This window comes from Arachis stenosperma, chromosome 8, assembly GCF_014773155.1.
Source record: "Arachis stenosperma cultivar V10309 chromosome 8, arast.V10309.gnm1.PFL2, whole genome shotgun sequence".
Lineage (NCBI taxonomy): Eukaryota > Viridiplantae > Streptophyta > Magnoliopsida > Fabales > Fabaceae > Arachis > Arachis stenosperma.
The window spans coordinates 4695012-4705878 of NC_080384.1; the positions used below are offsets into that span (position 1 = coordinate 4695012).

The window sequence follows — 10867 nt, forward strand, 5'->3', positions numbered from 1 at the left end:
GTTGTGCATATACTGCACTTGCTCTTGTTGCTGTTCCTCTTGGTTCTCTTCATTCTGCCCCCAAAGAGTTGTTGGTTGGTTTGTGGCACTCACTGATGCAACTTGTAGGCCATCAATCCTCTTGGCCATTTGTTCAAATTGTTGCTGAATTTGCTGCTGCATCACTTTGTGTTGAGCCAAAATTGTATCCACTCCTTCCAGTTCTAGCACTCCTTTCCTCTGTGATGGTTGGCGCTGCCTTTGGTGAGCAAAGAAATATTGGTTGTTGGCCACCATGTCAATGAGGTTTTGAGCCTCCTCTGCAGTTTTCATCAATTGCAATGATCCTCCATTCCTTCCACTTTGACATGCATCCTCTTCATCCTTTGAGCCATTCATGCCTTGTAATTCTAAAAACACTTCACAAACACATCACGGTATCAAATGGTAATAAAGGAGAATTAAAAATTGACAATTTTAAGGCTTAGGAAGCATGTTTTCCATCATGGTACAAAATTAGAAGGATTTGTAAAACCATGCATTTTATATGAGTAAGTGTATGAATAATTGATAAAATTCACTCAATTTAGTACAAGATAAACCATAAAATAGTGGTTTATCATGGACACGAGATTGTGTTTTTAGTAATAAAAATCGATGGCGAATTCATCAATTTTAATTTAAGAAAAAGCAACACCCTAAGCGTCTATTTTATACATTAAATATACATTGTTTATTTGATTTTAGAAAGTAATCTAGACCGTTCAAAATTAATGACAGTAAACGTTGTCAATAATTTAAATAATAAAATAGGCGTCATGCTAATAAAAGTATTTTTCGCGTCTGTTCCGTCAGCAATGTGATGATAATAGAAAAAGAGTTAATACATCATAAAAAAAATCGACGAACACGCAGTCAATTTTATTGTTTTAGTTTTAATTATCTTTTTTTGAAATATCGACGGCAAGTTGTCAAAAAATATCGATAGTAGTGATAGCCATCGATTTTTTGCGTCGAAAAATATGCTTTTTCTAATAATAATAATAATAATAATAATAATAATAATAATAATAATAATAATAATAATAATAAAACTAACTGTTAAAATAGAAATAAATAAATTTATTCATCATAAAAATATATAAAAAAAATATTTATCCATTGAAGATGATCTAAATATTCAATAATATGTTTTTGAGGTAATGATCTAGATATTCAATAATATATGTTTTGCGTTATAAAGACCCCTTCAGATTTCTCCCACAACACGTGTCGGATATGCAGCCCAGCTCATGTCAATCGTAACTTGCGATAATAAAACAACCTCACTTGCGTTTTGCGTTATAAAGACCCCCTTCAGATTTCTCCCACAACACGTGTCGGACATGCAACCTTCTAGCTAGCTCATGTCAATCTAAACTTACGATTTGTTTCTGTCACCTGCCAAATACAAATTGCATTTTGGACAATTTTAAGGTGGTTAAATGGTCGGTTTTATTTATATGCAAGAGACATGGGACACGTTTTCATAGTTAATTTTTCTCTATGTCAAACCTAGCTTGTATTTTGCAGCTATTTTTTTGTTCATGTAAAATGTGATTTGTGTTTTATAGGTCTTTACACGTTTAGATTTACATATGTGGATAACACACCATGTACTAATATATAATTGAATAACATGATTTTTTATTACATTTGTAAATTAATTTCTAGAATAGCTCATACATCTAATAAATTTTTTTTAATAGTTAAAATAAAAATAGTCTAAATTAAAAGAAAGGACATGATTGAAAAGGAATTTTACTCTTGATTTTTTATACATCACAATTAGAGGACGGCGAAAAGTAAAAGAATAGGACAACACCCACACCAACTGATTCAGAATGTTCAGATAGTGAATCGATAATAAAATTAACGGTTCCGCTACGTTATCAACAATATATCTGTCAACTTTTGCCAACTCTTATTTATAATTGTGTTTTATGAAAGTGTGTTCGTGGATGTGTCTAATAAAAATGTCTTTTTTATAACTGTGTTTAATAAAAGTGTCTTTATAGATATATTTTCTGGATGTGTCTCTTTATATATGTATTTAAAATATATTAATTACTAGACACATCTACGAACACACTTCCATGAAACACAAATATAAATAAGAGTTGACAGAAGTTGACGGATAATATGTTGGTACCCTATACTTTTCCTAAAATTAATCAGCTTACGCGGAGATTGCAAAATGTTTAAAACAAAATAAAAAAGCAAAGATAATTAAAAATAAATTAATTATTCATATAAAAATATTTTTAATTTAAAAATTATAATTAAAATATTAATACATATTATATTAAATAATTTAATCAAATATATTAAATTATAAGAAAGTCTAGAGACTAACATTTTTATTAAAATTTGACCAGTATTTAAATAGTAAAAAAATGAGTAATTTCATGCTAATAAATAAAATCTTACACCATTAAAAATACCAATAATAACTAATTAATGATTACAAATTACAAAACTTGCTAGCTCCTTGACTCCTCTTAAATTATTTTGCACGAATTATATAAAGAGTTGTTTAGAACATAGTTTTTTCTTGGACGAAGGTGGCTGAATATGTAAGGTATGTCGGAATGGCTGATGTGCTAAACCCATTGAAGTTGGTACCTGAAGAAATAGTATACGCCCCCATTTTAGGGAAAACAAGCCAATCTTCCAATTCCAACTCCATAAGCTGGTGATCTCTTAGCACTGTATCTAAGGAATCACATGTTGGTCCAAACACAGTTGAAGAGTAAGTTTTGGACTCTTTCTCTCCGTCATGTTTTGAGCTGCACCTGAGTGGCGTGCACGTGACGCGAGCGAAATCAAACATTATGCAGTTCAAACATCCATAAATCCCGTCGTTGATCCAGTACTCTCTCAACTCTCCTCTCACGCGCTTCCCGATTACTTTTGTTGCCAACGTAAAAGCCGTTTCAGCAAAATAACGGCCAGGCTCGCCAATTACCGTAATGCCCTCTTCGTTTCCGAAGTTGGCTTCAAGAGCATCGTTCACGTGAATTGCAGCCGCATCGAACTCTGTGCCAGAACTGAAACCGCCACCAATATCGAGCACGTGCATCTTTGGCATGCCTAGTTTTGAAGCCGTTTCTAACACACTCTTCGCAGCAGCAATGGCTCCGTGATATGCTTTAGCGTCAGCTCCTCCGCTCCCAATGTGGAAGGAAACTCCGATGACAGTTAATCCTGCATCATGTGCAGCCTGGAGTAGCACTGGAACTTCCTCCAGTAGTGCACCGTATTTTAAACCCAAGGAGTTTCGCGCTCCACTGTCTTGTGGCGGTTTTATACGAAGGAGAAGCTGGCAGTTTGGGTGCCATTTTCGAATCTTTTTTACCTCTTCTTTAGAGTCAAAGGTTGTGATGTTGACTCCAACGCTTGCAGCGTAACTAATGTGGGACGCTGATTTGCATGGGTTAGCGTAGATGATTCGATCCGACGAGACGCCAAGGGACAACACGGCTTCGATCTCTGCTTTGCTGGCGCAGTCGAAACTGGAACCCAGTGCTGCCAGTGTTCCAAGCAGGGATGGGTTAGGGTTGCATTTCACCGCATAGAATGGTTGAACCGTTGGAAGCATTCTGGACCAGTGGTCCATGAGGTCCATCACCACCCCTAAATCAAGAACCATAAAGGGTGATTCAGTTTCTGGTTTCTCGTGAATCACTGATTGAATGTAACCAAGGATGCCATCACTTTCTTGGCATAATGAAGTTACTGGTTTGCCCTTCACCCCTGACGCAGAAAGAATGGGATTGAGGCTCAAAGAATAGGGTTTATCATCTCCAACAATGATTGAAGGCATTATTATTCCGCGTTAGCCTTCCTTTATAGCTTGGCTCTTTAATGTGTTAATGAATGAGAATGCTAATGATATTATTAACTTTGACAAGTTGGTGGAGAACATAATAATGCATGATGGCCATATTTATATGCAAAGCTAAGATGACCAGGTGCAATGAGAGACTGAAAGCTAAACAAGAATAAACGAACTGAAGGCACAATAATGCTTCCACGAGAGCCACGAGGAAACATTAAAAACATAATTGTCAGGTAAATGATTAATGTGTGAAAAATTATATTAGCTTGGGACGTTGAAGGAATGCCAATGGCGACCGTATTTATTCACCGGTGAAAGATTAGATGCAATTGAAAGGTGCAAGAGCCAAGAGGACGACACAGTGCCCGTTACAGAGTGCAGAGAGTCAGAGAGACTAGACGTAGTGAAGAGTTCTGCCAGAGAACCAACTAGGATCCAACCAACTTCTGTGAACTTTCTCATGGATTGGATCTCAAAATTCGTGTTAATAAAGGTAAGTTGATAGGATCTCGCTAGGGAGACAATAGATTATTTATACAATGTGTACAATGGGCTATTAAGTTATAAAATAAACATCTCTCATACTATCTAGAATAACCATCCAAGTACTAGGGATAATAAACATCTTCCCGAAAAATTAAATTAATTTTGGGATTCACCAAGGATCGAAACATCTTCCCGAAAAATTAAATTAATTTTGGGATTCACCAAGGATCGAACTCTTGACCTTTCAGATCTAGCACTCTAATACCATGTTATGATACTACTCATCTCAAAAGCTTTAACTGATGGAAAAAAGGTAACACTAATGATTATATCTTTAATACTCCATAAACCTCCATTGTACACCTTGTATAAATATTCCATTGGCTCCTCATACTTTCCCAAGTTGATATATATGATGTTTCTTCTATTAAATATTATGATGTTTCTTTTTTATATTAAATAGATATTTTTTAATGTATTTTTCAAATTTTTTGTATTATAGATGTGGATATTTCTATTTTTTTAAGAATTATATGGCTTTTTTTAAAATTCTATAGCGGAACATTTCTTTTACTAAGTATTAGAATGTTTTTTTTATATTAAATGGATATTTTTTATATAAATTTGTAATTGTTCAAAAACAGCACATTCTCTACCATTTGTTCTTCCTTGAACAACTCCTGAAACTGAGCTAGATTATACTTTTTCACAAAACTGTACCATCTCCATCGGTATCGCAAGGTTGCTCCTCCGAGTCCTGACACGAGCTTTGTTTCATCGACCACCACAGTGAACTTGTCGAAGGTGGCCTCCAACAGGGAAGAGCGCTGCCGTGGCCTTTTACAAGGTTGAGGTCGGGTCCACCTCATCGGCGCCGTCGATGACGAGATCGAGGTGGAAATTGTCGTCGAAGACAGAGAGTGAAATTCCGAGAGAACGTGCTTGTTCCTTAGTGCGCTTGGAAATAGGGACGCTGATGATGTTGGAGGGTTGATCGGTGGAGAGGAGATGACCGAGTTTGGCAACGACAAAGCGGCGGTGGAACCGGTGCCGAGGCGAGGACCATGCTGGACTTGACGTACTTGACGGCTTTGTCGGCGGCGAACTTCTTGAGGTCGTCTTACATGAGGACAGTGGTGGAGAGGGTCTGACGATGAGGGAAAGAATTTGTGTGTATTGTTGTTGAGGTGTGCAGGTTAATATGGAAGAGAATGAGAAGGTTTTTATAGTTTTTAATTAGGTTTAATTAATCAGTATCTAATTATTTAAATTTTGAATTTAAAAAATTTAAAATTAATAATTAATAATTATAATTAATTGAGTTGTTTAATTCTTAGCTGATTACACACTTAGTTCTCTATAGGTTAAGGAAAAGTGCCCCGTTGAGTTTTATGAATTAATAAAAATACTATTATTCTTTCTCAATTGAGTTTTGTGGATTAATAAAAATACTATTATTCTTTCTCAATTTGTGTGAAAGGTGCTAGAACTACGATGAAATACCAACTATACTTTTTAGAATTTAGAGCCCAATCATAAAAAAAATAGAAAAAAAACCTATTGGGTGCTAATAGCTTTTAGTATTTTTAATTATTATTTGATTTATATAAATATTAAATTATTTTTAATAAATAAATTTTATTAATTTATATGTATAAATTTAAAAAAAATATGAATATATATTATATTGATTTATGTGTGTAAAATTATAATAAATATAAAAGTAAATTATATATTTTTTGTGTACAAAATATATGTAAACATAAGTACAAAATATTATTAACAAAAAATAATAATATTTATTGGTAGTCATGTAACATTATTCATAAAAAAATATTAGAGGACTATCTTTTTTCATTATTTTTAATTATCAACTTAATTCTTTTAATTTAGTATAATCTAATAACATACTTTAACCTATACTTTTAAACATTAATAACTAATTAATAATAAAAAATAATAAATTTTGATAATTTTCTAACATTTTTTAAAAAACCTAAATAATCATATCATTATTAATAATTTAATATTATAATATTCAAATTGTATATTTATATATTATAATTATTGAGTAACGATAAAAAGACGATAATACAACTTATTTTATATATTTTTTAATATATATATAATTATATATTTATTATATTTAAATTTATTTAATTATTTTAATAATAATTAGAAAATATAAAATAAAATAACTTTAATTTTCTATATATATATATATATATATATATATATATAGTGTAAATGATTAATATTACATCATCAATAAATTTTATTATTTTTAGTTGATACTTGACACTTAAAAAATTCTTTAACCTTAAGGTAATAAATTTTAAATTTTAAATTTTAATAATAAAAAAATAAAATATTAACTGAATATTAACTAATATTAATATAAAATATTAATCTCTAATATTTTTCATTGTAAATATATTTTATTATTTTCCCTTAATATTAAAATGTTCATGAAAAGTTATTAACTATTTATTTGAGATCCGAGTGTGCGATATTATTAATTAATATGCTTCAGAATATTGTATGATATGATAAAATTCCATATATATATATAAATAGATATTCTAGTGCAAGTAGCAAATTTTCTAATTAATAACCGACAGTTTCTTTGGACCATGCTTCAGAAATCAGAATATTGTATGACATGATAAAATTCCATATATATATATTCTAGTGCAAGTAGCAAATCTTCTAATTAATAACCGACAGTTTCTTTGGATCATATGGTTAGAGAGTCTCGTTATACATATAAGTTTTGTTAACAAATAAATCTATACAAGCTAATTCTAATCTAGTAAACTTTATTTACATAACACACGTATAAAATTGTACCATTCTTCCTTTAACGTTGTATCTCGCGTTCTTCCACTTCTTTCTTTTTATTCTTTTTTTTTTCTTTTTTCTTTGTGTTTTTTCTTTTTTTATGTATTTTATCTTTTTCGTGTTCTTTTTATTACTGCTACATTATAAAAAAAAAAGTAATATTTATAACAAAAAAATTATTACAAAAAATTAGAATTTTAAAACAAAAAAATTTTGTAACAAAAAAAGGATTGTTACAATATGTCACGTTACAAAAAGTTTTTGTAACAAAAAAAAAACTGTTATAATTTAAAGTAATATTTTGTAACAAATTTTTTTGATACAAAAAATCAAACGTCGTTACAAAAATGATAACAAATTTTGATCTTTAAAATATTTTTTGTGGCAATATATTTTTTCGTATTAGAAAATTTTGTTACAAAATGTAACTTGATTTTGTAACTTTTTTTTTTAGTTATAAAAGCAAAATATTTATTTTGTAACAATTTTTTTAATACAAATTGCATGCATAATTTATCAAATTATTTTTTAATTAACTGATATATTAACTATTTTACTGAGCAAGTCAATATTTATATAATACGTAAAAACATACATAATTCAAATATGCTTCATTTAACTAAAATTGTTTTAAAACAAAATAACATTAGTGAGTATATTGATTAGTTCTACAAGTTATATTTCTTGCACAAGTTCAACCAAAAGTTAAAAGTCTAACATAGATTAGTATCTCTATGAATCAAAATATTTGAGTTCTTTAGGTAGCATGTTGTCACCATTTTAGCACTCATGTAAATAAAAAAAACCAAAACAAAAAATTAGAAACAACATATAACACCAATTATAATTTTTTTCATTAACTTTTATTCAAAATTTTTAGAAACTTTTTGACAGAACCTCCCCTAAAACTTGGATATTTTCACCGTCTACGGTTCCATCAATAATAACCAATTCATTATTTATTTCTCAACCAATACACAACCAAATTTATCAAACCAAATAATAGCTATATATAACTATTGTACCAATCATTTGTTTTTTGAAGAAAGCAACAATACAATACGTTTTTTCTATTCTCTGCTACTTCTTTTATTTCAAATTTTAATTTACTTGTTTCATTAAGTACCATAACAAACACCACTTAACAAAGAGATAGATATAATCCAACGTAGGCTAGGGATACGTGATTATTAGATAATGAAACTAAGTTATATTGGATAATCATTATCCTCTTGGCCTAACTAACCTTCAAAATGAAAATCAAAGAAATTTCTAACTTATAACATGTGTAGAAACTTGTTTGAAATATCGTTAATTTATTTTAATCTCAATCTTTAAAGTAGGATAACAGAGGTCGTGCCTCAACTTTTACATTATTTTCAAAATTGGAACCATAACAACGAATTCCAATAAATAAAACAAAATTTACAAACAAACCTAAAAAATCCTAAGGAATAAGAACAAAAAATGTACAAGTTTTAGCAAGTAAACACAATTTACAAACAGAATTAAATAAATAAAAATCTAAGGCTTGAAAATTTTAAAAATCATAATAAACAAGAAATCAGAACAAAGAATAAACAAGTGATACCTGAGACTACATTGGAAGATGCAACCACGGATACGCAGAGACTGAGAACGATGAAGTATCACGGCTGGCACAGGGCCATGAATGACGGCGGCTACCTGAAGCTCCGGTGATGGATTTTCGATGACCAGAGATGCAACGACACGACTGTAACGGAAATCAATGACAATAATATTCCTAGAAATTAAAGGAAATCGAAATCAGAGGGGAGAACGCCCTTACCGGCAGTGGATCCCGGCGAGGCAACGCTGTTTTTCGACGACAGGGGCTCAGTGGCTCAACCCCTAACAGCGGCAACGACGGTGACTCCACGAACTGTGACTGGGCATAGCAGCGTGAACAACACCTCCTCCTTCTTCCTCAGTCGTCCTCCCTCCACGCGTCTATCTCTCCTACGCATCCTCAGCATCGTCCGTGATGGGAGATACGACGGCGGTGGAAGATGGCAACGACCCGCTCACAATGAAGACGACTACGGCGGCGGCTTCCCTCGGTGACAGCTGAACACGAACTGACAGCGATGATGGAGGCACAGTGATGAGCGGATAATTTGTATGCTTTTTGGCATTGTTTTTAGTATGTTTTTAGTATCTTTTAGTTAGTTTTTAGTATATTTTTATTAGTTTTTAATTAAAATTCACTTTTCTGGACTTTACTATGAGTTTGTGTGTTTTTCTGTGATTTCAGGTATTTTCAGACTGAAATTGAGGGTCCTGAGCAAAAATCTGATCCAGAGACTGAAAAGGACTGCAGATGCTGTTGGATTCTGACCTCCCTGCACTCGAAGTGGATTTTCTGGAGCTACAGAAGCCCAATTGGCGCGCTCTCAACGGCGTTGGAAAGTAGACATCCTGGGCTTTCCAGCAATATATAATAGTCCATACTTTGTCCAAGATTTGATGGCCCAAACCCGCGTAGCAATCCGGCCTCAGAAATTCCAGCGTTAAACGCCGGAACTGGATTAAAAGTTGGAGTTAAACGCCCAAACTGGCATGAGAACTGGCGTTTAACTCCAGAAAACGTCTCTACACATAAAAGCTTCAATGCTCAGCCCAAGCACACACCAAGTGGGCCCGGAAGTGGATTTTTCTGTCATTTACTCATTTCTGTAAACCTTAGGATACTAGTTTACTACTTATAGGACCTTTTGACATTGTAATCAGAACCTTATGACCTCATAACATTTCATACACGTTCTTTCCACAGTATGAGCCTCTAAACCCCATGGTTGGGGGTGAGGAGCTCTGCTGTGTCTTGATGGATTAATGCAATTACTACTGTTTCTTATTCAATCATGCTTGCTTCCGTTCTAAGATAACACTTGTTCTTAATCCGGATGAATGTGATGATCCGTGACAATCATCATCATTCTCAACCATGAACACGTGCCTGACAAGCACCTCTGTTCTATCTTAGATTGAGTAGTTATCTCTTGGGTTCTTTAATCGGAATCTTCGTGGTATAGGCAGGACCTGATGGCAGCATTCAAGAGAATCCGGAAGGTCTAAACCTTGTCTGTGGTATTCTGAGTAGGATTCAATGATTGAATGACTGTGATGTGCTTCAAACCTGTAACCTACTGGGCGTTAGTGACAGACGCAAAAGAGTGATTCTATTCCGGTAGGGGAGGGAACCAAACCGGTGATTGGCGGCACTGTGACAGAGTGCTTTGCATTAGCTTTCACTGCGCGGATGGGAGGTAGCTGCTGACAACAGTGAGACCCTACACGAGCTTGCCATGGAAGGAGACATGCGTGTTTGATGAAGAAGACAGTAGAAAAGCAGAGATTCAGAAGATGGAGCATCTCCAAACCTCAACCCATTCTCCATTACTGCAGTACAAGTAACCATTACATGTTCTTTTGCTTTTTACAATCAATCCTGATAATTTCTGATATCCTGACTAAGATTTACAAAATAACCATAGCTTGCTTCAAGCCGACAATCTCCGTGGGATCGACCCTTGCTCACGCAAGGTATTACTTGGACGACCCAGTGCACTTGCTGGTTAGTTGTGCGGGATTGCAAAAGTGTTATTGCAATTTCGTGCACCAAGTTTTTGGCGCCGTTGCCGGGGATTGTTCGAGTTTGGA

General features: G+C 33.1%; 1 protein-coding gene across 1 annotated transcript; it reads right to left on the reverse strand.

Moving 5' to 3' along the window:
• Positions 1-2522: 2522 nt before the first annotated feature.
• LOC130946903 (ornithine decarboxylase-like) lies at positions 2523-3908 on the reverse strand. The gene has a single exon (XM_057875798.1). It carries the CDS (start codon positions 3842-3844, stop codon positions 2555-2557), a length of 1290 nt encoding a protein of 429 aa, XP_057731781.1. The 5' UTR covers positions 3845-3908; the 3' UTR covers positions 2523-2554.
• Positions 3909-10867: the final 6959 nt, after the last annotated feature.